The sequence below is a fragment of the Liolophura sinensis genome, chromosome 11, assembly GCF_032854445.1.
Source record: "Liolophura sinensis isolate JHLJ2023 chromosome 11, CUHK_Ljap_v2, whole genome shotgun sequence".
NCBI lineage: Eukaryota > Metazoa > Mollusca > Polyplacophora > Chitonida > Chitonidae > Liolophura > Liolophura sinensis.
In genome coordinates this window covers 11,741,800-11,769,280 of record NC_088305.1, presented here as the reverse complement: position 1 = coordinate 11,769,280, position 27,481 = coordinate 11,741,800, and the positions used below count along the sequence as shown (strand labels likewise).

At 39.9% G+C, this 27,481-nt stretch overlaps 3 protein-coding genes across 3 annotated transcripts in view; all 3 read left to right on the top strand.

Moving 5' to 3' along the window:
* The first annotated feature begins 6,068 nt into the window (after positions 1-6,068).
* LOC135478086 (uncharacterized) lies at positions 6,069-10,712 on the top strand. Its single transcript, XM_064758357.1, has 4 exons — positions 6,069-6,134; positions 7,406-7,579; positions 9,525-9,680; positions 10,686-10,712. Exons 1-4 carry the CDS (start codon positions 6,069-6,071, stop codon positions 10,710-10,712), a joined length of 423 nt encoding a protein of 140 aa, XP_064614427.1.
* Positions 10,713-13,792: 3,080 nt separating this feature from the next.
* LOC135478085 (GRIP and coiled-coil domain-containing protein 2-like) lies at positions 13,793-16,617 on the top strand (the record flags this gene model as incomplete). The annotated part of the gene is made up of 1 exon (XM_064758356.1): positions 13,793-16,617. A coding segment is annotated over exon 1 (2,679 nt), but the record flags the coding sequence as incomplete, so codon positions are not given.
* Positions 16,618-16,622: 5 nt separating this feature from the next.
* Positions 16,623-27,481, top strand: part of LOC135478084 (A-kinase anchor protein 9-like) — a 90,969-nt gene continuing 80,110 nt past the window's right edge. Inside the window, exons 1-2 of the mRNA XM_064758355.1 lie at positions 16,623-20,406; positions 21,388-24,441. Of these exons, the coding sequence (XP_064614425.1) occupies positions 16,699-20,406; positions 21,388-24,441 (6,762 nt within the window). The 5' untranslated portion in view covers positions 16,623-16,698. The remainder of the gene's footprint in view (positions 20,407-21,387; positions 24,442-27,481) is intronic.

Below are 27,481 nucleotides of genomic sequence, written 5' to 3'. Positions count from 1 at the left end.
CAGTAGAAAGTTAGATGTTTATACGCATGACATATTAATTATATGAGTTTATTTTGGGTGATTATTTAGGATATTTTTGATATTATTTAGAGAATTTGTCGGCGTTGATTTGACTTTGGGATGACCATGCGTGCATAAATACTAAATCTAAAGCAATGGGTTTTTTTTTTTTTTTTCGTTGTCATTTGTGTAAGATTTGTTGAGGCCACATGCATCAATCAGGAAGAGAAACCTTTGATTTTTTCAGTTCATTTTCTGATATTATGACACAGGCAATGAAACATCCTGTATCCAGCACGAAACCAAAAAAAAAGTTGTGTGTGCTAGGTATCACAGAACAACATGTGTAGATATTTGGACATTGACACTATACATGTTTTGCCAGACCTACATGTACATGGACACACGGATCTCATTAAGCACATGCATGCGTGTAGTAAATGGTAAATCCAGACCAAGAAGCAGCCTGGCTCATTATAGTTTGCCTGTAGCAAGGATATGTATCTGTAGTTTTCTTGAGGGTATAATATTACTACTTTCAGTCTATCCGCATCATAGCTGTCCTCTGAGTATAGCAAATGCTGATCTTGATCTCATGTAATGTGGGTCAGGATATACGATAGGATCATACAGGAGCCTACATATACTTACAGATGTTCAGCAGGTACACACATGGACCTGGGTTGTAGACACATTCAACTCTCACCATTAAAATGTTAAATGACTGACTACTGTAAATCTTCAACCTTTTTAACCTGTAAAAGGTTAAAACTTTTCTCCATGGAATTTATGCATGCATTTGCGAGGAACATGACACTAAAAGTGATTCGCTTCTGTCAGTAAAGATGCACGCTTTATAAAAATGTGCTCATTATTTCTCTATACCCTTTAGTTCCCTCAGAATGTTTCAAAATACTGGTCACTGTGGCAGTTGAAAAGGTTGATGAATTAGGGTAGGTATGATTTGTCTTACCTGAAATCATTTAGAAAGCAAATCACATGTGATTTGATCTACTTGTAATTTTACAAGTCCCCTGCCAGTACTTAAGGTGTGCTAGATGTACATGGGCTATGTACATGCAGGTTTACACCTCATCTCTCAGCCTTTTACGAAGCAGTTTTTTTTAACTTCTATTCAAAATGGCTCATAGAATAAAAACATGGTGCATGCATGTCATCTTCACTATGATGATTGAGCTCTATGTCTGTAGGTCGATTTTTTACCATATTAAGACGGTTCTAGGTTTTTTGGGACATTCACAGTTTCGTGGACATCATTTCAAAACAGTCCATGGCACTGAATTAAAAAGTTGACATGTATGTAGCTTTACTGTGGCAAGTTACAGATTGATTTGGTTTCATCCGTTTTGGACGAAATCTTTTTTTACGTCTGTAGACTTCTGACATCAAAGGTACTTGTTACTAATCTGACCGCTAATCCACCAGTGGACATGTATTGCTTTCTCATGCATACTTTCAGAATGAGGGTTTAACATACACTGTATACAGGTAGTTGAAATTGTAAGACAGATGGAATGATTCATAGTATTCTCATGTGAATTTCACATGCATGTACAGTATACATGTATGTACATGTTTGATGTTGTGCGGTAGATAGTGTGTTCATATATGTGTATTTATTTATTTGATTGGTGTTTTACGTGGTACTCAAGAATATTTCACTTATATGACGGCGGCCTGCATTATGGTGGGAGGAAACTGGGCCGAACCCGGTGGAAACCCACGACCATCCCCAAGTTGCTGCCAGACCTTCCAATGTACGGCCGTTGAGGAAGCCAGCATGGGCTGGACTTGAACTCACTGGGGAGAGGCTCATGGGTCATTATGCTGCGCTAGCGCGCTAACAAACTCAGCCAAGGAGGCCCCGTACCCGTGCGTATTAAAATGAACATTGCATATTTAATATACGTTCTTGTATATATTAAGCACTAGCATGCTAACCAACTGAGCCACTGTGATTATATATATATGATCATGATGTATGTATAAGATGAGAGATTACACCTGTTACAAACTGTCCTCTTTGAGCAGCAACTGCACACATAAATTACCATGGGATCTAACAGAACATGTGCATCATAACATGTGTACATAGATGTGGAGATTTCCACCCTTTTTTTCAAGTCCCAGCCTGTCCTGACAGGATGTACCGGTACATGTGTAGATCTGGTTATCTTATCATGGCCAGTCAGATCAGAGAGGAAGGCAACCATGTGCTGGTGTGAGGACAGCTCCATAATGACTTTTGACCCCAAGACACAGCAGCTTCCATTTCTACCCCCTATGTACAGTCATGCGCCATCAACCGCCCCCCCCCTCTCCTTCCCCCCTCTCTTTCCACCTCCCCCGCCTGCCCTCTCCCCAGCATGTTCCCACATCCCCTAGTCTTTCATTTTAAAAAAAGTTAGATTCAGTATCTGTACAACTATATGGGCTTCCTCAAGCCTTTGGGTTCCCTGTGTAAATGTACACATGATGCACGACTACAGGTGTACCGTCCAGTTACATGTACACATACATGTACACGACTATCAGTTACTAAGTAAACATGAATTCTGTCAGGATACGTGTCGTGTACCTACAGACTTAAGTACTAATTCCAGGCATAATCCAGGTTAATTCAGAGTGCAATCTCCTGCCTGTCTGATACCCCTTGGAGTTGAAGCACAAAAGTCTCGTTCATAGGTTATCCTTTGATTAGTGTGATAGACTTTCAATGTATTTAAGCAAAATATCCCATGACCATGTCCTGAAATGTGTTTTTAATGGCCACAAAGTCTACCCTGATAAGTTAACTTGTGATGTGACACAAATAACCTTGCCTGAGACCGGCTTTACTGCGACATGGCTACTCCAGAACGCTGTTCGAAACCCTCTCGATTCCAGTTTTAATAGTAGAATGAAAGCTCCATATAATAGTATGTTTTATGATTACTTGGTCTGTAAGGAGGCCAAATGTTTAGATGTTATGTGTGCTGGATGTACTGAACATGTAAGAAAGTGTACATGCACCGTGACAGGCAAAGGTCTCATTGCTTCACCCAGCTGTAAAGTCATTATTGTATGTTACACCAATTATATGCTTCATAGTAGGGTTGCACAAATCGCTGAAAAATCGAAAAAAAAAAAAAAAAGAAATAGGAAAAAAAAGGTGAAAAGAAAATAAATCTTTGTACTGTCTTGATGTTTTACATGTGTGATATGATTTCTGGATTTTCAAGGCTTTCTTTTATAAACATGTAAAGTATTTATTCAAGCATATTCTGAGATTATTATTAGGTGTAAACTGGTAAAATGATACTTGTTGTGAAGTCCTGGAATTACCAACCCATACAATGTAGTTTGGTCTCCAAAATCAAATTGAAAATGACCGGCCCGGATAGCACAGTTGGTAGAGCGTCCGCTTCGGAACCGGTAGATCCAGCTTGGCGTTCAGCATGAAGGGGATAGTGCAACGACTGGTTGAGCCATATTAGTATAATGGCTCGGGTGGGTCGGCTTACTTGCCTTTGGTCAGTCGTCTCAGTGAAGCAGCACTAAATAAAAGAGCGGTGGAAATTCGTCCTGCAACAACAAGGCACATTACACGTGCATGCACCCTAAGGATTCCTTCGTCGTCATATGACTGAAAAATTGTTGAGTACGACGTTAAATCCCAAGCACTCACTCACTCAAATTGAAAATGTGCATAAATTGCGCTGAAATTTGCTCTTTCCTATATGCAAATCGGTTAAGGAATCAGGGTATGTATTTCCAGTAATGCACAGTTTATTTATCATACATGTGCAATATTCTGATTCTCTGATTTTCCTTTTCTTGTCGCTTCAGCTTGCAGCCTTCCAGAGAAAGCGAGCCAAGCAAAAGAAGAAGCGTGACATACCAGTGCCAGTGGTGGATGATGGAGAGGAGTGTAATTCCCGAAACAGCGTGTCGTCTGTTGACACGGCAGAGCTGTCCTCCAGCGAGAGCATGTCTGTCACCTCCTGCAATGTAAGTAGTTCAGTGGATTTGGTGGGGAAACTTTATGATTATGGCTGCGTGTCCAGTTCCAAAAAAATTCTGTCAATTGAAGATTTTGTAATTGTATACAGTTATTTTCATAGACATGTCATTATGCATCATGTGGAATAGATACAGAATAATGTGGGAATATCCGTATAATGCTGGAACACCCAGAAAATCTGGTTTGTACTGTGACCTTGGCACCCTATACATTTGTACCAGGGGCAGTTTCCACGAAACCCTTTCTGACTCCAAAGTCAAAATTTAAAATACAGTCTTAAAACTTATTTTTCGTATTTAGAAATTAAAAGTTTGTCCAACTCATACATGCTATTATAAGACAGTAAGCATATCCAAATTTCAACTTCCTGTTCTAAATAAACTTTGTGAAGAAGTTTAAAATTTTGACTATACTCAGAAATGTCTGTGCAGAATGGTCCCCTGTACCACAAAGACTAGTGAGCAGCGTTAGAGACATACAAATACATGTAGTTACATTCAGTCAACGTGCTACTGTAGTCCTAAGAGATGCCAGGTGGAAATATTAAACTGGTGTGAAGAATACCCTATGGAATACGGTTAGCACCACGGTTCAAAAAATTTACGTTGAATAACGCTACTTAACCCCTATAAAGTGAAGAGTCCCGAAAAACAAAATCTTCGGCAGTTTTCATAAAATTTTCCTGGTGTGACGTGATAATATTCGTTATGTGGCGATGAATCAGGCTGATATAACGTCTGTTATGCTAGAATGACGTCATGCGTGTCATTTGTTGCTGTACGTTGGCAATGGATGACGTCAAGCGTTCTTGCATGACGTCATGTCAGGGAATATTGGAAACAGCAGAAAACTTTTATATTTTTTGGCAATTTACTCCAGACTTAACAACCTCGACTTTATTACAATACATTTTTTTCTGTGATTATGAAAGTTATTCCGACTGTCTCAGTTCTTATCATTTAACCTTGCCCTAAAGTAGCTCTTTAAAGCTGAATGCACTCCCAAGACCATGTAATATAGAGTGTGTGTCATAAGTGTGAAAGCAGGGGTTCAATTCTAAGTCTGGTCATACATATACCTAACACATTACATTTGTCAGTCCTGGTGCTTTCCTGGAATGTACTCACTTTTCAGCAAGAAGTTAGGTGTCTTCATACTGCAGGATTCACCGAGTACAGTGTCATGTCTGATGTCTTTGACATTGACTTTCAGTGAGGCTGCATTATAAATGCCACAAACTTTGCAAGAAGACACTCACGTGAAATGGACTAAAATAATTTTGAAGGTGACCATTAACCAGGTAACCCCGTTAAAAACAGTGACCCACAAATAAAGCTGTGTGTGGATCATGATTCTGCCTGATTGAGGCCCTTTTCTTTAAATTCAGCAATACTAATCTCCGATGCTCAACAGGCAACAGTTCATGTAAGTGGAAATTCAGCAAATTTGGAATGAATGATTATGGCTTAATGGTTCTTTGACAAATTTGCTGCCATATCGTGGTGACAAAAAGTACGATTTATATTGCGTTGCGTGGACTGGAGGGTAATTTTTACAGGTGAGAATAATCCATGCATTCTGTATCTCTTTCAGAGTGATCAACAATCACTGACCAGCGGAGATGAATTGTCAGCTGAGGTATGTTGTCCATCCTAATTTCACCAGTAGCAGGCTGTGTTCTAATGGTTAGAGGCACATTTGTAGATTCCCCATGATTCTTACTGGTGCTATTTTCCCTATTTTTTTTTATGTTAATTTTGTTACAATATGATGTCTCAGCGACACTGAGAGCCCGCCCTTGGCCAAATTCCTCAAACCTCAGTGGGGATTTGTGAGGTGACAATACATGTTAGCAGTATGTTGATGGTGTTTGTGAAGCCATTTAAAGAAGTTTTACATTTGTGGAAGACCAGTTATCGTCCACTAAGTATCTCTACATCACAAGTTCGTCAGTAAAACACCAAAGGTTGGTGGTTTATGTTAGGGCACTCCTGTTTGGCTATAAATCTGACCAATGTGTCATATAAGTGAAAAATTTTTGAGTATGACGTTGAACAACAATCAGGCAATGAATCAGTCACCGCTGTGTCATCGACTGCAGTGCCATAGGGTAAGGGGAATCTGCCAGAAACGGGGCCTCCGTGGCTCAGTCGGTTAGCGCGCTAGCGCAGCGTAATGACCCAAGGGCCTCTCACCAATGCGGTCGCTGTGAGTTCAAGTCCAGCTCATGCTGGCTTCCTCTCCAGCCGTAAGTGGGAAGGTCTTGCAGCAACCTGCGGATGGTCGTGGGTTTCCCCCAGGCTGTGCCTGGTTTCCACCCACCATAATGCTGGCCGCCGTCGTATAAGTGAAATATTCTTGAGTACGGCGTAAAACCAATCAAATAAATAAATAAATAAATCTGCCAGAAACAGTAGATCCAAGGTTCAGTTCCAGTCACACTCGTACATATATAAATGTATATGTATGTATAAATATGCTGGCATTGAGTGATAACTGTAACAGTCTTTCACTTCCTGTTTGTTTACCCATCTCACACACTGAACAGTTACAAAATATATGTAGCTGTGCGGGATTACGCGGAAAGAGGAAGTCCGCGCGAAGTGATGAGAGCGCCCAGATGTTTGTACATGTACTCGGGTGTATGAAAGTAAATGTAAGCAAGTCAAGTCAAAAGTTCATGTTCAGTGATTAGGAGAAGTAACATTGAGTCTGTCGTGATATGACTGAAATATTGTTGGAAGCAATGTTAAATCCCTGTTTAACATCAGCGCTTTGACACCAACATCTTGCAGATCTCTCTGCTACCGCCACATTTAAGTTGAGATGTTTGTCAGGTACCAGGGGAAGGTCATTGGTGTACTCCAATTTCCTCCACCCATAAACAGGGCTCGACAGCTGATTTGAATTTCAAAGTATCTACAATGCAGCGTGGACCAAAAACCTCACAACTAGGTATCTACAATGCAACGTGAACCAGAAACGCCAAAACTAATCATTTTACTAATGAGGGTTAGCTAGAAGACATTTCAGCTGATTTTCATATAAAATGTTCACCAATGCGATCGCTGTGAGTTCAAGTCCAGCTCATACTGGCCGTAAGTGAGAAGGTCAGCCAACAACCTATGAATGGTTGTGGGTTTCCCCTGGGCTCTGCCCAGCTTCCTCCTTCCATAATGTTGGCTGCCGTTATATATTTATATAAGTGAAATGTTCTTGAATATGGCGTAAACACCAATCAAATAAATGAATAAATATAAAATGTTTTCCTCCCTGCGTTAACTGGGTCACCATCACATAAGTGAACTTGTCGTTAAATTACCAATCAATCAATCAATCAATCAATTTAAACATATTTCTTTCACTGCCATTGTGTTACAGGAGCAGTCCCCTGGGCTGGAGTTTGAGGCTGCTCGTCATGAGCTGAGGTTTGCTGTGGAGAGGATCGCAGAACTGGAAGAGTCCCTCATGGGCAAACAGGTGGCCCTGGACAGTGTGGTCACAGAAAACGATAGGCTGAAAGCAGAAGTGGCCAGTCATCACGCACAACAACAGGTCAGTATGTATGTTTGTGTGTAATCAGTTTCACTTTGTCCCCCTTCCTTCCCTTCTTAAGAAACAAGTGAATGACTAAACATTTGGACCACTGTAAGTGGATTCTTTTCAGTTTTTATATTACATTATGGGCAGTTTTTTTCAGCTCCTCACATTATTAATATAGATACTGTTTTTTTTTGTTTTTTTTTTTCCCAGGGGTTCATAAGAAGTCACCTTTTTACGTACCGACCACCACTTTCTGGTTGAAATTGAGTTTTTCTTTCCACTGAAATTGAGTTTTTCTTTCTACTGAAATTGAGTTTTTGTTTGTTTTGACCGACAGTTTGAGATACTGAAATTGAATATTTTCGTACGTTACTCTACTTCATTGATTAGAGTAATTATCAATGCCTATATATATGAGCTCAAGCTGGCCTCGTAGTTGATTCTCCAGCCTGATGGTCAGCACATTGCCCTCATTGCTACATGTATTTCAGGATACTAGTCCAGTGAAGAGTGACGGCCTGCCCTGAAAGCTTACAACCTAAACCATCAGTCTAGATTTACTGAAACTCACAACATGAGCAATTGGTCTTGACATCATTTTTAAAAATTCAGTAGTTATGAATCAAGACATAGTGGTCATGCTTTAGTGGCCTATGGAATATGTGATTGTCAATCTCAGTGTGTAAAAGGACATCTCAAAAATGATCTAAAGCAAAAAATTAAAAAGATCAAAAATAATGCAACACCTTACATGTACATCTGAACAAGTAACTAGTCTGAATAGTGCATCCAGTTGAATGTTCTCTGCATTATCTAAATTGTCTTGAAATATTATCCTTACTTGTCAGAATAAGCAGAGATTTCAGTCAAAAGCAGCAGTTTAAAACGAAGTCAGATTAAAGTTTCATGTATGGACAGGGTCACATGAAATTTACGGTGAAAATCAGCCATTTTGATTGTAACTGTAAATTAAGAGACCGACAAAGAGTGATTTATCCCATGGGTTATTATCTATAATGTTCTTTAAATAGAAAGGCTACATATTTAGAGAGATAAAATACACTGCTACTTTATGAAGGCCTATCAGTGAATTGTCACTTTTTCCACGACGAATATGGCTGGATCCAAAGGGCCTGAATGGCTCGCTTCCAGTCATGTCTTTACACAAAAAATACACTTTTATAGCGAATTAATCTCGCTGGTACATGTTAATATCTGGTAAAGAAGGTTTTAATTTTGCTGCTTTAAGCCATGTATCGAACTTCAGACTACTGAAAAGAAAACTGCATGCTTGCCTTGAAAGGATCTGAAGATATTAGTGTCACTTGACGCCAGGGGGAGGTCAGATCATGTGCGCTCACATGCAGTCACTAGTACTACGCTAATGTAAAATACAGAACGATCGGAAGCTGGAGTAGGTCAAATCATTTGTGAGGACCGATTTGGCAGAGACCAAAGAAATGTACCATGTCTCATGTTTGATTTCCTACACCCTGTCACTTCCATAAATTGCTTTTTTACATCTAATCAACACAGAGGATCATGAAGATTTCTGTGAAAGGGAGATAACTCGTAACATGAGCATGTTGCTTCGTAGAACTTTGATATGTTTTAAATTGAGTTTATGTAAAATTTTGAATATTTCTTTTAAAAAAACACCTCAAGGTTAATAAATATGACTAGTTAATAAGTTTTTTATTCAGTGGACGGACCGAATTACGGCTTGTCCAGATGACTTCTACGAACCCCTGGACATTATTCTTGTCCTATTGCTTACTTTTCAGGCTTGCGTGTATATATACAGGAACGTACAATTCCAATTCCTGTTTAAATGGAACAAGTCTGCTGTGCAAGATGCAATGGAATTTTCTAGATTTACAGGCAAAATGACTGGATTATGTGTTCTGTATATGTATGTTGTTTATCAGGCATCTAACTCATTTGTCTTCGTCTGTAGATGTCCAGTGAGAGGCCACGTATTGACGGCACCACAGAATTCATTTCTCCAGAGGTGTGCAAGGAGTTGTCTGCTCCTGTCAATGGGGACTCCTACTCCTCTGAGACTCACCAACTCCTTCAGCAAGTTCAACTCCTACAAGTCCAGCTTCAACAGGTGAGTCAAGAATTGTGTTAATGATTCTCACTGTTGCCATGACAGCATGAAGTCTCACGGAGCTTCGCCGTGTAGTGACTTAAAATTTGTAGTATGATGTTTAAAGTACGATATAACAACCCAAGCATAACACACATGTATGCATACTGATTGAACTTCACATGCACAGCAGGTGTAGAATTTTTATTTTGGCTTTTTTAAACAGCAGTGTGTAAGACTTGAATGTTCATGAAGTAGAATAATCGATTCAGAGACGATTAAGGTCACATGTTGGAAAGTGGGCCACTGACTTGCCCAAGTTTGGTGGTTTAACCTCGACACTCTGCTCTCCTCCACCCTTAAACTGACCGTCGTTATATAAGTGAAAAATTAGTGAGTATGGCATGAAACAACAATCAAATAAACAAAGCAACGATCATATACACATAAATATATACACGAAAGCTGTATGTTGAAACTAAACTGTTCAGTTCGTTTTGATCACACATGCATACACAAGTAGGGGGGCTTAGTGTGCCAGCGCAGCGAAGATTGACCCAAATCAGCTTTTAGAACTGTAGATCAGACATTGGGGACAGAGGTATTTGTTGAGAGGTTAATGTTTGAGCTTTATTAGGGAAAACAAGTGAAAATTTGATTTCATCAGGGCTTACTGATGTTTTCTTCTGATCTATGGCACCTTTTAATTGATATGTGCAGTGTTGGGATGAGGATTGTATGTCACCCAGCATTTTTCAGGTGATAAATTTTGCTTGGTTCTGGTTGATTCATCCCCCTTTCAGTGTTGCTTTAGCTCAAGTATTGTCTCATTTTTACATACCCGATTTTAGGTGAAGCACTGTAGATGTACCAGTTTGTAGCGAGTTGCCTTGGTAACATGTATTTGTGGCATGTTTTGCGGTAATTTAGGCTTGCGTTGTTTTGCCTGACATTTGGCTGGGATGGAGATCAGTGTTGTGGCAGTACAGTGTAGGTACTATCATTCATGTTGTGGTTTGTGTTCAGGTGTGTGTATCGGAAGAAGATATGTAAAGAACACGTACTGTGGGACATTTTACGGAGTGCTGGGTCCCATTGATAATCAGTGGACTCTGTTTGTGCCGCTTTCTTTCTGTTGCTTTGTGACGAAAAGGACACATTCCAATTTTTTTAGAATGTGACCAGAAAAGTAACCATTCATACACATGTTGTAAATTTTCAAACTTTTCCACCTCTAAAGCACTTTTATACAAACAATTGGTGTGAAAATCACAGACTGATTTGTGTCACTAAAGAGGCCAGCATTATAAAAACTGTGCGAATTATTTTTGCATGCCCCATAGTGCTCTCAGAATGTTTCAAAATATCGGTTGGAGAGAAGGATGAAAAAGTTGAAGAATAACGGTATGTAAAGTTTAATGGGATGTGAAAACACGCTTTATACATTTACATATGATGAACTGATTCCATCCTCTACATGCCCATTATCTTTTCAAATGCATCAGTTTGGTGCTTTCTGTATATAATGCTGTTTCATACATCACAAGGCATACTAAATAAAATGTTGCTATCATTACCATAGTTTTGCCACTTTCGAAACATTATTATGTGTCTGGATTTTTTTTTCCAAAAAAAAAAAAGGGATTTTTGTGTTCGATGTTGAGTTTGCTCATGATTGATCATCAAAAAGACTTGTGCATATAAACAGGTTGCATTGTTGAGTTGCCTGTACCTTGTATGTCTTATCGAACATTTCCTTGATCCGACATAGGCCTTTAAGGGATGCGCGAGCCGAGTTGCCCAGATTAAAGGGTGATCTTTTCTCTTAAGTCTTATCGGTTTTTTTTACCATTGAAGAGTTGTTATGTATTTTGATATCCATTGGATCAATTCCCTACACCGACAACCTTGTACGAAGCAGAGGATATGATATACGGGCCATAGAGAAGGTGATTAATTCTAATTTTGAGATTTTGGTTCTGTTCCAATGTTTGGCAGCTTTAGCCTTTTCACATAGGAAAGTAACATAGAAGTTACCTCCCCTTCATCATTGACGTGCTTACTAACTGGCCAGCCTGTTGTTATTGCTCTGCTTTGTTTCGCATGATTGTTGGATGTTCAGTTCATGTGATGTTTCCTCCCGCAATACAGCTTTAGAGTCTCTTTAAACATGTTGAAGTCGACAGCATTTTGAAAGCACACTCAGAGGCATACTGAACCTTATTTGGGGATAACTGTATGTGAAGGACATACCATCATATTTAGATTACTTGGTTCAGGCGCGTATACTATGCAGCACTGACAGGGTTACAAGTTGATCAGCTTCGTGTAGTTATAAAATATAAAGTGATGTTTCCCTATAGTGATTAGAAAGGGATCATTGACAAGTGTACCTCTAGGCTAATGGTTAAATTTTTATTGTTTTCAATTATTTATTGTTTTACTTCATTAGTTCATTTATTTCCCCATTAAAATTCCACGCAGTATTTCAGTAGGGAAGATTAGTTAAGAAACCAAAAGTGCCTTGAATAAACCACCGCCCTTTACAAAAAAGGTACAGTGTATCTGTAGAACATCTTGACATGAGAGCATAGCTGAACCAGACCCAGCCGAGTCAAGGGGCTGGTGGTGGGCTGCATTGACAAACATACTTTGGCTGACTAAACAAGGGAAAAGCCTTCGATGACCATTTCAGTTTCTAGGAAGACTGAAGTTTAAAAGTACATCTGAGGTTATAAATATGTCATTGTTTAAAGGAGAAGAAAACTTAAAAACATGACACTATAGGCTGAAAAGAGCACATTTTTTACTATCTGGTAGTGCCTACTGTATAATTTTGCGATTTTTCCTCGCCATACACATAAAGCCTGAATACGGCAAAGCTGGCATAAATTGCTGAGTCCATTGCATCCTCCATCTTTAACACCCTGTAATTTATGCTGGGGGTGTGTTGCCTGTCAGCCACTGAGAGTCGTCCAACATTCTAGTTTCCCGATCGTCAAGCAGAAAACGAACTATACTGTTAACTTCTGGGAAGAAGAGTTCTACTGGAAATGTACAAACTGCACTACATCGGTTTCCGATAGCAGTTCTCCTCCTAACACAGAAGACTTCAGGAGTAGTTCTTAGGCAAAATGAAGTGGTCTGCAGCAGATGTTGGCGCTGACTTTATTTGTAATTTATCACCTTGAGGTACATATTAGAATTTTTTTTATGGCATGCACCTGCGAGGAAATGCATACTGTTTTCAGTGGTATTTGGTTAATATTTAAATTTTCTTCTCCTTTAATGTAGGCCTTGTAAACAGTCGGTATATGCAGTTGAGCACAAATACTGTTTCTGTTGTTGCATGGCGTGCTTAATTTGATCTGAATCAGTAAGAACCTGAAGAACTCTTATGAACCTGAATTAGTAAATTTGCTATGATACGGCTGCAATATGGCAGCGGAAGTGGCGTAAAGCCATAAACGTTCATGGAATAATAAGTAGGCATTTTTGTGTTACAGTACGTGCTGATTATAAATATATTGTATTAATGACCACTAATGTTAGTCACCTGACCTTCACATGTTGAATACTGCATCGTTTTCTGAGTGTAGATATCACTGGTACATTTACATTTTGGCATCACAGCTTGACGTACATCTAGAATGGCAGTTACATAAAAAGATAAAAAGAATTTTGGCATGCAGTAGAGGTGGGTTTGCAAAAATTTGTGTAATTGGGCCCTGCGGCATGTGATGAATAGCTTGTGTGTAGATGCAAATGTACCGTTGCTACATTGCATACCAAGCACATTACATCAGTACTCAATATTTGACCCGCACAAATGTACCTCACAAAGGGCGGCTACTCTAGACATCGCATTACATGCAGAGATGGCTTACATCTGATTAACACTGGCATGTTAACTGTTTTGTTTGATTGACACAGTTGCACTTTAGAAGGGCATTTTTTTTATAGTGGGCACTTGAGTTCCCTTCACCCATAAGCCTAACTGCTGTCTTATGTGTTAATACTCATGTGGTGTGTTTAGCAACACCAATCAAATAAATTAATCCAGCAAATCAGACTTTTTTGATGAATTTCGTTATCTTACTTATTTTATTTCATTTCTGACTTTAATTAAAAAATTTAGAATCTAAGCATAATATGCAAAATTTTAAATGTTTTCATCCTTCATTCAGCTTTCAGTTCTTAACCAGTCCTTAGGAGGAAGATTAAACAATGCATTTTTTTTTCTTTGTCTTTGTAGGCTGGCCAGACTCTTCATCTTCAGATGTCTCAACACCAGTTCTCTGCCCAAGCCTTGCTTGATGCCAAAAACCAAATGTTACTACTGCAAGACAAACTCAATCAAAAGGATCAAAAGATTTTGGAGTTGCAGAGAGATGTTGCACATAGATCTGAGGTGGCGATAACACGGCAACATCTTGACCGTGTGGAAATTGAGAAAGTTCAGCTTAGATCTATGTTGTCCGAGCTTAAGGCTGAGAACAAACGACTCCAGTGTGCCATAGAGGGGTACCAAGTTGAACTCAGGTCCTTACAGGAGGGTAGGGATGAGTTACAGAGCTTGACTTCAGACTTGGATATGCTAATTCAGGATAGAGAAAGGTACCGTAAGGAGGCAGAGACTGTGGCTGATTTACTGCGCCAGAATAATTCTCATTTGGCAGAAACACAGAGTAAGGTAACTGATTATGAACACCTTGTAGCAGAGTTGACGCAAAAATATGAGCAATCAGATATGTGCTTGAAATCTACTATGCAAGATCTTGATATGTTGAAATTAGAAAATGGCCGCTTACGGCAGAAACTAGATTCATTTCATGGAGATCTGGAATTCTGTAAAGAGGAGATTCCATCCATTCACCATGAATTTTTGAAAGCCTCCAGCCTGGTGGCTGCTGTTGATCTCTCAGAACCAAAAAGTGTGTCTAACGAAAGCATTGAAGTATCTGTGATTGAAAGTGACGGTGTTAGTCTTGTTAAAATGCATGAAGACAGTGAAAACAGTCCAGCTGATACCAGTTTGTCTTTGCAAAATTCAGCCACTCAATCAGACAACAATGAATCGGATAATATTGTCACGTCCTCCTCACCTCCACAATGTGCTACTGCAGAGGTATTCAATACCACCAACGTGCCTAACAAAGAAGACAGCACGTTGAAATCAGCGGTTATTTCTGACATTGAATTACGACTGAGTGAACTGGAAGCTTTAAACGATAGGCTGAAAACCGAAAAAGACCAGTTATTGCAAGATTTTGAAGACTTAACGAATAACATTGAACTCCTGAAATTGGCAGAGGAAGAAAAAGAAGTTGAACGAAAAAAACTGCAGGAGCAGGTTGAAATCTTGACAATGGAAGTCCATACATTAAATTTATCTTTGAATGCCAAAACCAAAGAGCTGGAAGACACAACTATACTGTCTGATAAGCTGAAGATGGAGATTGTTGGTGATGGTCAAACTGAGATTTTGTCAAAGAAGTTACAGGAAGAGGAACAGGAGAGGGAGGCAGTCATAGCTCAATTGTCACAAATTCGGGCACTTTTGTCCAGTGAAACTGAATTGCCCGAAGACTGGAACACTTACGAAATCTTTGCTTCATTCATTGGGGCCAAAACAGAAGAAGTTACGAAACTAGCAGCAGAAAAGACTGAAATGGAGTGTGTGACCGCTGAACTAGAAACACAGGTTCAGAAATTGAAAAGTGAGATTGCATGTAGCAAGAATGTGAGAGAAGAATTGGAAGAAATGACAAGGAAATTTGATAACATACTCACAGAAAACACTGAATTGTTGAATAAAAAGGAGACAGTTTCAGAAGAGCTAGTGAGGGTGCAAACTCAGCATATGGAAGCCCTGAATGAATTGTCACAAATTCAGGCACTTGTGTCCAGTGAAACTGAATTTCCCAAAGACTTGAACACTTACGAAATCTTTGCTTCATTCATTGCTGCCAAAACGGAAGAAGTTACGAAACTGGCAGCAGAAAAGACTGAAATGGAGCATGTGACCGCTGAACTAGAAACACAGGTTCAGAAATTGAAAAGTGAGATTGCAAGTAGCAAGAATGTGAGAGAAGAATTGGAAGAAATGACAAGGAAATTTGATAACATGCTCACAGAAAACACGGCCTTGTTGAATGAAAAGAGCACAGTTTCAGAAGAGTTAGTGAGGGTGCAAACTCAGCATATGGAAGCCCTGAATGAATTGTCACAAATTCAGGCACTTGTGTCCAGTGAAACTGAATTTCCCAAAGACTTGAACACTTACGAAATCTTTGCTTTATTCACTGCTGCCAAAACGGAAGAAGTTACGAAACTGGCAGCAGAAAAGACTGAAATGGAGCGTGTGACTGCTGAACTAGAAACACAGGTTCAGAAATTGAAAAGTGAGATTGCATGTAGCAAGAATGTGAGAGAAGAATTGGAAGAAATGACAAGGAAATTTGATAACATACTCACAGAAAACACGGCCTTGTTGAATGAAAAGAGCACAGTTTCAGAAGAGCTAGTGAGGGTGCAAACTCAGCATATGGAAGCCCTGAATGAATTTTCACAAATTCAGGCACTTGTGTCCAGTGAAACTGAATTTCCCAAAGACTTGAACACTTACGAAATCTTTGCTTCATTCATTGCTGCCAAAACGGAAGAAGTTACAAAACAGGCAGCAGAAAAGACTGAAATGGAGCGTGTGTCTGCTGAACTAGAAACACAGGTTCAGAAATTGAAAAGTGAGATTGCATGTAGCAAGAATGTGAGAGAAGAATTGGAAGAAATGACAAGGAAATTTGATAACATGCTCACAGAAAACACGGCCTTGTTGAATGAAAAGGAGACAGTTTCAGAAGAGCTAGTGAGGGTGCAAACTCAGCATATGGAAGCCCTGAATGAATTGTCACAAATTCGGGCACTTTTGTCCAGTGAAACTGAATTGCCCGAAGACTGGAACACTTACGAAATCTTTGCTTCATTCATTGCTGCCAAAACGGAAGAAGTTACGAAACTGGCAGCAGAAAAGACTGAAATGGAGCATGTGACCGCTGAACTAGAAACACAGGTTCAGAAATTGAAAAGTGAGATTGCATGTAGCAAGAATGTGAGAGAAGAATTGGAAGAAATGACAAGGAAATTTGATAACATGCTCACAGAAAACATGGCCTTGTTGAATGAAAAGAGCACAGTTTCAGAAGAGTTAGTGAGGGTGCAAACTCAGCTTATGGAAGCCCAGAATGAATTGAGAGATTTGAGGTACGAGTCTGAGACAATGCAATCCCTGATGACAGATGTGAACAAAGAGAAAGAAAGGCTGACAAAGTGTAAGGAGAGCTTAGAGGATGATGCAGAGGAATCAGAAGATAATATTAACACTCTGCAGTATCAGTTGTCTGAGGTCAGAAATGAGAATATTCTGCTGAAAGAGACTCTCCAAGCCAAAGAATCAGATGTGAACAAATACGAAGGTGATAATACCCTTTCTGAAGCCTTGCAGGAATCCCAGAAGGAAGTGAGCAGGCTTCAGGAATGTCTAGGTGAGCTTCAGGAAAGCCACAGTAAACTAGAGAAACAACTGGAAAACAACCAAGCAGAAGTTGTTCATGATGAACTGGATAATGTACAAAAAGCAAAATTGCATCTGGAAGAAGAGTTATATACTGTAAAGCAGAACCTTGTTCAGTCCAAACTGACCTTAGAAGAAAAACTCTCTGAGTTAACCATTTGTCAAAGCAAGCTCGCGTCATTCACTGAAAATGCCAAAACATTGCAGCATGAGAAGCAGATGCTTTTTATTGAGTTGTCCGATGTTGAACTTAAATTGGAGCAAATGGAGAAGTCAAACAAGATTTTAAATGACACTTTAGAAAATTCAGAGCTTAGTCATATTGAACTGGGCAAGATAGTTTCAACATTACAAGCAGAGAAGGAAAAGTTGATCAATGATTTTGGCCTTACTGAAATAAAGGTGCAGTCAATTACAGATAACCTCAGGCAAAAGGAAAAGGAAATAATTGCTCTATCAGAACAGTTATGTAGCTTGGAGAAAGAGAAAACTTTTGAATGTGAAAGACTGGGACAAAGAGTAGAAGATGTGACATTGAAGGCTACTCAGGCTGAAAATGAATGTGAACATTTACGAGAGACGATTAGTGATGTAACTCAACAGTTGGAATCAGCTCAGGTACAGTTGAAGATATTGACTGAAGAGAAAGTATTAGCTGAGGAGGAAAGCCAGAGTCTGCAGATGGAACTTATGGAGGTTAAAACAGCATGTTCAGAAGCACAGGAAAGCTTGCAGCGAGTCAGAGATGATCTCATTCAGCAGAGAGAAGAACATCACACTCAGGTTCAGGAATTACAGTCCAAAATAAACGGCCTACAACAGGAGCTGGAGGAGTCCAGAGAGTTAGTCAGTAATGCAGAACGTCAGACTGGTGAAAAAATTGAGGATCTCGTTATTGCCAAAGACAGACTTCAGTCAGAGAATGAGAGCTTGCAAAGCAGCGTTATGGAAAAGGAACAAGAGCTTTTAAAGGCAAAAGATGATATTTCAAGCTTGATGCAGGAAAAAGACAATTATTCATCTCAGCTCCAAGCTGAGAAAGAAAAAAATGTTTCCTTATCCAATGAACTGAAAAATATGAATGTTCAGGTAGATGAACTCAAAACCAGGAAAGACGAAGCCAACAAAAACCTGATTGCCATGGAAAAGCAGAACAGTGAGCTGCACATGTCCTTAGAACAAGAGAGAACTCAGTCGAAGGCACTGAAAACTGAAGTGGAGCAGCACAGACATCAGTTAGCCCAGCTTCAGTCAGAACAGGAGAAGGTGACCCACAGCCTGGCTAATGTTGAAAATATACACATGGCTGACATGGCCAAGCTTCAGGAACAACTTGATGCATATAAGGGATTAGAGGAAGAGAAAGAGGAGACCTTGGAGGAGTTGATGTTCCTGAGAAATGAAAACGAGCGACTGAGTTCCACTTCTCAAAGCCTTAAGAATGAACTGGAATTTTGTGGCTCCCAACAATCTGGTGTGTTAGAAAGCATTCAACAGGAGTGTGAGAAACAGTCCCATGCTCTGGTTGAGTATGAAAGTCAGCTTACTGCAGTAAGGCAAGAGAACAGTGTGCTGAGCCGCAAAGCAAGTGATCGTGAGGAAGAACTCTTGTCCTTCAAAGCAGACTATGACAAAAAATTGAAAGCAATGGAAAATGACAACATAAAACTGAAGGCTGAAGTAGAAGACCTTAATCAGCAGCTGTCCAAAGCTGTAAATGCAGGGAAGTTTTTTGAGGATCAGATTGTTACCTTTGAATCACAGATTGATCTTCTTAATTCAACAGCAGAAGCTTTGAGAGATGATAAAACTCAGATGACTGAAGACCTTAAGAATCTTGAACAACACAGCGCTGATTTGCAAGTTAAGTATCAAGATGTGTTTGAAAAGAAAACAGTTTTTGCAGAGGAGAACAAGAAACTTGTGAAAGATCTTGAGAATTTGCAGCTTCAGATGAGCAAAGTGGAAAAGGAGCGAGACCAACTAGAAAGAAATCTAGAGCTAAGTCATCAAGAAAACGCTGCAATTCAATCTCAGCTGGAGACTACAATGACAACAAATGCTTTAGCTCAAGAAACCATTCAGCAGTTGAAGGTAAAACTTTTGGGAGGGGCAGGAAGATCTGGTGATGGAACAGATCAAAATGCATGCAAACAAATAGTGAATACATCGGATCAGGAAATCCAAACAGACGAACCTGAGAGCCAGTTTGTTGGGACCACTCAGTGGTACGATTCAGAGTTTAGGAAACTTACAGCAGAGAGAGACAGTCTCAAAGAGCAAAACAGTGTAGCTGAGGATCAGTTTCAAAAGCTGCTGGCAGAGTATCAGAGCGATGTCGAAGTATTGAGGGCTGAAATCGAAGAAAAGACTGTCAGAGAAAATTCTGTAAGTGATGAACTGGAAATGACTACTCAGAAATTAAAAAGCCTGGAAAGAGAGAACCAAAAGTTGCAAGATATGTACCAGAGTCTAGCTGGAACAGCGGTGAAATTAGGCATGATCCCCGATGATGCCAGCTCCCAGGCATCCACTGAGGTGGAAGATATTGCTACTGAGGAAGAAGAAGACACGGATGAGAATGAAGAAATGTTAGACACTTTCAAGGCAGCAGACCCTGCTTTCAGCCAGTCCGATATGCGGGTGTTGAGAACGGAACAAAAGCAGGCATCCGTTGAAGTGGATAAAATGTCTTTGAGTGAAAGCATGCAAGAGGAAGATGCCGAGATTCAAGCACAGTACAAAGCTATGCTTCAGGAATCAAGTTCCCAGAAAGTATCAAGTGGAATAACCTACACTGAAGAAGAATATGAGGAAAAGTTGAAATCCTTGGCAGAGAAGTTTGAGCAAGAACTCCAAACCAAGGAGGAATTTATCAGAGACCAGCATGCTGTGGAAATGGAGCGCATGAGGATTGAGATGGAATACGACTTCAGGGCAGCAACAGGACAGTTTCAGAAGGAAACTCAACAAGATTATACCATGAAAGTTGAGGCGTTCAAGTTTGAAAAGGAGAGAGAATTTGTGGAAGAACTGAGGAAGGCAAGAGCGGAGTTGGAGAAAGTCTATGAAGAGAAACTAAAGGCAAGGGTAATGCCACAACATTTGGTGGAACACGGCTCAGATGTCTCTGATGACTGGGAAGGCATGCAGAAGCTTCGAATCGAAAACCAGGTAAATTATTTCAGTTTTCTTTGTTGTCTTTAATGTTTAAGTGTTGTCTGTTAAAGCGGTGAGACAATCACTCTTTTTCTAGTCTGATGTATAGGTTAGATGCCAATCTCAACTTTCATGAAAGGTCAGTCTCGTTATAAGAGTCGTATCTATTCCTTGACAATTTTTTGAATAGTTACATTGAAGGATGGCTTGGTTCTGGCTCACTGAACTGATAGGATAGCATTTGAATGTGCACGAACAGTAAAACCTTAATAGGGTATTACTGGTAGTTTTAGTTGAACATCCACTGGCCTGAAGTATTGACATGAACAATCAACTACACCGCTCTTCCTTAGTATTAAAATGGTAAAGAAAACTGAATGGTTTCTATCTGTTCAAATTGGCTGTAACTTAACTGACCATCCAAAAAAAGGACACTAATCAAAAGTTTTTGTCAGAATTTCTATAGGTGTTTACCCCTTGGTATTAATTTTGTTGAAATTTGTATCTTTTTTCATTAGCCAGAAACAAAATTCCCTTCCGACCTACTATTTTCCATGGGTAGGGTTTTACACAACAAAGAATTTTTAAGGAACTGCCACATAATAAAGATACTACTTTTTTTCATACGCTTTGACAATCAAATGTCTTCAGACTGATAATAGCGTTGATAATCTCACCATTCATGTTTCCTGTCATAGCTTAGCAGTAGTTCAAACACAAGGTCACTGTTTACTTCACATTTTAATTTCTGTTTGTAACAACCTCTTAGACTTTCCTCCTTCTTTCTTTCTTTCTTTCTTTCATGTTTTGTCTTATTGTAATCTATGGGATCTTCAGTTCCTTGAAATTTTGGTGAGGAGATTAATGGACTATTTGCTATGAATGGTGAAATGGCTTTCAAGGCATGGCAGTTTTAGTACACTGATGTATTTGTAACAGAGGGTTTGATGGGGTTTTTTTTCTGGGGCTCAAAGGTGTTTTGGGTTATATTCATAGGAGCTGGGAGAAACCAGAGATGCCCTGTTGCAGCAGCTGAGAGAATCTCGTCAGAAACAGCAGGATATGGAAAATCTGCTGGATTTGGTGGGGGCCTCTGTATCTCCAAAAGACGTGTTGACCACGGAAGCAGATGCATCGTTAAAAGACTCTAACTTGTCACCCGTGGACTTCGTCCCGGAAACGGATCACTTGGATCCGCTGTCTGCAGAAATCCGCTCAGATTCCCAGGATGAGTGGCAACCTGAGCATAACTCCTTCGAGTTAGAGGAAGCTCTTCAGACAGCTGAAAAAAAGTATATTCGGAGCCCTGCAGAAGAAGCAGTGACTGGCATCAGGGATATTCTAAGGTGCCATTTCCCGTCATCTGAAGAGGATAGTCTGGAGTGTGACATTGAGAGTAAATTCAACCAGCTGCAGTCAGAACATGTTGAATTGCTGGTCAAGGCAAATGACTTAGAGGAGCAAGTTTTTAAATTGAGTCCTTCAAAAATGACTGGTGCTTCCAGTTCAACCTATATGGACATGCACAACCGTGTGTTAGAGTTAGAGATTGAAAGGGAGAGCCTGCAACAAAAGATTAAGGAGCAGAGAGAACTGTTCAACTTTGAAAAGTCAGATCTGCAACAGAAATGCCACATTTTAACATTAGAAGTGGAAAACTTGAACTTGTTCAAAGAGAATCTGGAACAGGAATTGGAATCAATGAGTTATGCCATGGAGAAAAAGAGCCGGGGATTCTCAGCTGTCGGTGACAACAAGGTCAATGTGATGACCCAGACAGATTTACCGGCTGATGAGATCACTGCGAACACCATCACAGGTAACAGTTCCAACAGTTCAGCATTTGACAAGGGAACGGGAGATAGATGGATGTTAGAGGCCAGAGTGAGCCAGCTAGTGGCAAGGTCTGCACACTATGAGAATGTCATTGGTGACCTAAAGCAACAGATTAGACAGATGAGTAGTAGTACTGTTCTGCAAGAACTTACCCAGGAGGTGTCTGCGCAGGACAAGATGCAGGAAGAGCTCCTGCAGGAGGTTAGGAAAGTGCGTGAAGAGAATGAGAATCTGAGGGCCTTCATCACAAGTCTGGATGTGCGGTTGACTTTTGAGAAGCCTTCTGGAGGTCATGAGGAAAGTGCGGAAGCTGTGGGAGAAGATGCTAGATCTACGGATAGTCTGGAACCTAGAATTGGCACCAGAGAGGAGGTGGGCAAAAAGGAAGGTAGTGCTGAGTTTGTGGCTGGGAATTTAGAGAGATATGACTGGGATGTGGAATTGGATAAAGCTGCTAGGCACAGTTTGGACAGCCTGGAGGCTGGAGCAGAAGATGCCTCCCTGATGAATGAGGACAGGAGTCCTGACAGTTTGGATGATGTGTCATCCTTGTGTGATTTGACAACATCCGATATGTCCAGTCATGTGGCGGCACAGGCGTTATTGCCCAAGCAGGATGCTGCAACCGAAACTAGTTTGATCCATACTGTTGATGGCTTTGCCGAAACAGAAACAGAAACATTGTTGACAGGAAATTTACAGGAAAAAGTCTATCAGCTGGAAATGGAAAAAATACTTTTGAAAGCAAAAGTTGCTAAACTAGAAGAACTTCAGAAGGTGAAGGACACTGGTGATGGTTCACCACAAGCAGAATCACATGGAGTCTCCAGCTGGGTTTGGCAAAGTGACCGGAACAGTGATTGGAAGAGATGCAGCAGTTCAACTGACAGTATGGAAGGGGAAAGAAAACATGCCCAAGAGAGTTCTTCTATGGTAGAATCTTCTTCCACGCTAACTAGTAATTCTGGAGGGAGTTTAGAGAACCTATTGGATGCCAGGTTCAGAGAGAGAACAGCAGCCAGGTATCCGGTTATGAATGAGGCAAGCAATAGTTCATCTCCTGGGAGGGAGACTTCCTCGTATCCAAGTGTGTTTGAAGACAGTGGAAGTGAACATGGCCTAGCTTTGAAAGAAAGGTGCTTTTCTTCCAGTCCTGCGAGGTCATTGGACTTGACTGATGAGTTGGCAGACTTGAGCAAAGAAATGAAGGAGACAAAGGACATTTTTGTACGAGAGAAGGCCCTACTCCAGGAAGCCCTGGAGAGAGAGCAAGCGAATAAAGAAGGTGTCCTCTCTCAAATGGAACCTCTCTCTGATGATGAAGAAGAAGAATGCTCGGATGTTACGCGGCTTAGACAGAAGCTTGCTGTTGCTCAAAAAACTATCAGATTCCTTGTTAGAGAAAACGAGGAGTGGATTGTTCGTGTTAAGCAGCAGGAAGCTCTTGTGTTCCAGTTGCGAGAGCGCTTAGAGGAGAGCTCAGAAAGTGATGGCTCCCACGGGGTCATGGGTCAGCAGCTGGCCCTCCTCCAAGATCACCGTAATGAACTGTTGAAAAAACTGGAAGAAAAACTGTCTGCTGAGAAATTTTTATCGCAAGTCATTGGCGAGAAAGCAGTGTTGGAGGAAAATTTGCGTGTGGAAAAGGAACTTCTAGCAGGAAAGTCTCTAGAAAATGATAGGTTGAAATCAAAGTTGCGTGAACAAAAAGTACAACTGGAAAGAACAATTCAAGAGCAACGATTTCTAGAGGAGAAACTGTATCAGAAGGATGGAACTGAAAAAGAGTTGATGCGGCAAAAGCGTGTGTTAGAAGAAGAGCTCTATTATATCGAATCAAAATTGAAAGATAGTGAAGCTCATTTGGAATTTGAGAAGAGTAGACTATTACACGAGTTAAAGGAAAAAAATTTGGCAATAAGAAGGTTTGAAGCTCGTCGAAGTTCAGCCAGTTTGGTCTCTGGGCATTCTTCCCCCAGGCTTTCTGGCTCCTTAACTTCCATTGCCAGTAGCAGTGGTTCGGTGTCTCGTGAAGAACATGGGGGGCAAATACGGCACATGGAGCGTGTGAGACAGGAAATGGAGCTGCAACACCGAGATGCTGTGGACATCTTGCGGCATCAGATGAACTTGGATCATTCCATTGAGGACCTCCGCTTGCGGGAGCAGCATACTGCAGACCTGGCTACTCTACACAGGAGAAACCAGCAACAGGTGCATTGGACTCCTGACTCTCTCTCTAGTGCTTGCATGCATGAAATATAGTGCTTGAGGTGGCTTTTGCAGGGATTATACTTGATCAGAAATAGTAGTGTGGAAAAGTTACGAAAAGTTATGAATTATTGGCAGTTTGAGAACCGAAGAATTGCTTTAAATATCAACTGGTTTGCTTCAGATGCCAACTGAGTTTTGCTTGATGTGAAAAAAAACATCAGTGTTCTTGAGATTTTTTTTTTTTTTACAAATTGTTTTTCTGCTAAGGTAAGCTGGACTGTTTTGAGCGTATGATTCTGGCCAAGTGTAATCCCTGATAGGATTTAGGTAGTCAGAAGTGCGTCATGCCTGGTGGAGGTGCCGCAAAACTCTCATGGTTATGGGATGAAAGCTCCATGATGAGCTGTCATACATGTATATAATAGAACTCTGTAGGGGTCTATCCTTGCATGTTCAGTTGTACCCAGGACTATCCGTGCATGGTAAATTGTATCTAGGATTTTTCTGCGTGTCACATCCGTTTTAATATACATGTCAGTGGTGTTTGGCAAAACTCAATCTGGACTATAAATTTCATTTTTGCATTTGTTTTTTCTCTTCCTATTTTATGGATAGGCATTTTGAACATTCCAGTGACAAATTTCACAGCATATATTTTATTCCTAGTGTATAACAGATTTGTCCTCTAATGTAAATGCATCTCTTGAACTGTTCATGTTGTGTGCATCTCTTGAACTGTTCATGTTGTGTGCATCTCTTGAACTGTTCATGTTGTGTGCATCTCTTGAACTGTTCATGTTGTGTGCACGGGCATGTTTTTGTGGATGCCATCATTTTATGGTCATTGATGATAACAAATGACCCATTATTGCTGTACATATTATTTGACGATGGTGCTAGCTTTAAACCAAAGCGTTACATGGTGAAGATTCACTTCGGGACTATCACACATGTAACCAATTAAATGACAGTGTTTGTGTATGTATGTAATCATGTTTTTCTTTTTTTCATTTTTTTTAGTTAGTTTTGAGTTTAACTTGGAAAAGCACTTTGTCAGTACTACACATTACTACCGTCAGTTGTCTGCTTACTTTTTTTCTGTACCTAGGCTCTTGGGGCGTGTTCTGCGAAGCAGTCGCAAACTGGGGCTTGCGCAGTTTCATTGGCAGCTTACACTTAAGTGATACGTCACTATGGTGAATGCGCTGGAGGCAGCATTGCGACAGCTTTGTAGAACAGGTCACTGATGGCAGCGCTCTTGTTCTCCTTCATGCATGTGTCTTGTGTACACACTCATGCTTTTGTCAGCATCTGTAGCTGTATTGTAGTCTTGTCTTTGTTGTTGTGCTGGGTGTCTTTTCTCACAGTGATTACTACTGTTTCTAGTGGCATGGCATGAATGTATGTATGTATGTGTGTGTGTATATATATATATATATGTATATATATTGAAGTGAATAGTTTGCCCTCACAGTCGCTCCCTGCTGACAAAACGTTTTGTATAGTTTAACATTATTACCACAATACATACTACAGTGGGCCTTTTTCCAATTGTTTTTTGCAGTGTATGCTGTAGGTCTTAAGCTTTGGTGTATTCTGGCGGCAACTTTAGGGCCATAGATACTGAATAATTCACATCTTATCTTTGTGCCAATTTGTACTTAAACCTTGACTATTCTTCTGATACTGTAGACAGTATGGACGAATCATATCAATGCTCTGAGTCTGAGTTGATCCAACATGTAAACTTCATGCAAGTTCAACATGAAAGAATACAAAAGTCCGTTCTTTTGTGATCAAATTATACACGATACTGTGTTATATGTATATATGTGGTTGTGGCATTTCTTACCTCCGTAAGAAGCCAATTTGCTGTGTGAACACAAGGCTTCTTTCCACCTGCCCGTCCCCCTTCCTGATAAAAGGTGAAAACGTTTTTGCATATTTACAAAGCTGAACAATCAAAGCTGTATTGTGTGCAAGGTTGAAGATATTGTATACGACTGTAAGCATTTTTACCTCATATTGATGAAAATGCTTTATGTCGCATAAATTACAAGTTGGATGAATTTGTATGTCCACACTTAATGCTGGTGCTATTTTTACTGTTTTGCTGCATATGCCAATAATTATTTATGTCATGAGGAAGAGACTTTATGAAGTCAAAAAAAAAAACCAACATTTTTTCAGCAATATATTTATTTGCAAAACAAATTTTGTGTCAGGTGCTGTGAGCTTGTATTAACGCCCAAGAAAAAATCATTGAAAAAAGTGCAAAAGTCAAACTGTCCTTTTTTAAAAATTTTTGTAGGGGATATTTTTTTCTTTTAAGTAGTGTATGTAGTTAAACTGTTAAAGATTTAAGAAAAATATCAGATGTTTTGTTTTCTATTTAATTTTTGTTATTGAATATTTGTACGCACCCAACCCAACCCCTTATATGTCCTTGGAATCCTCACTACAGTTCGATCAGTTGTGTTTATGATGCCTCTTTGAAGAAGCTTTAAGATGATATGAAATAAGATAAGATTGCATCATGCTTCATTATTTTGTGATATTGCTTATACCTATCAGGAGCCAAAAGTCATGTATTGCCATTCAAAGTATTATCATATTTTTTTTTATTATTGGATTATTAATACTATTAACAAAGTTAAATTATCGGAAATATATATGTTTTGTTTATCACATGCAAGTATTATACATGTCATACTGGTATTAATGGATTTGTGATGACTTATTTTCTTGCACAGTTAGTACTTGACAGAATTTAGATGCATTATAGTTTCTGTCAAAACCATCTGTGGACAACTTCCTTTTGGCATTGTTGCATGTAAATCTTGGACCGTTTTTGTCTGATGTCATTTGAGCAAACTCTGCTGAGTGGCCAATCAGAGGCCTGCTTGCATTGCTTTCACATGTGCTATCCGTGTTTATAATATCCATTCATCTGATTAGCTACATACATGTTTGACCTTGCATTCAGCAGAGGTCAATTAGGCCAAGGTCTGGGATCTCTTGCACAGAAAAGCGATTGTAG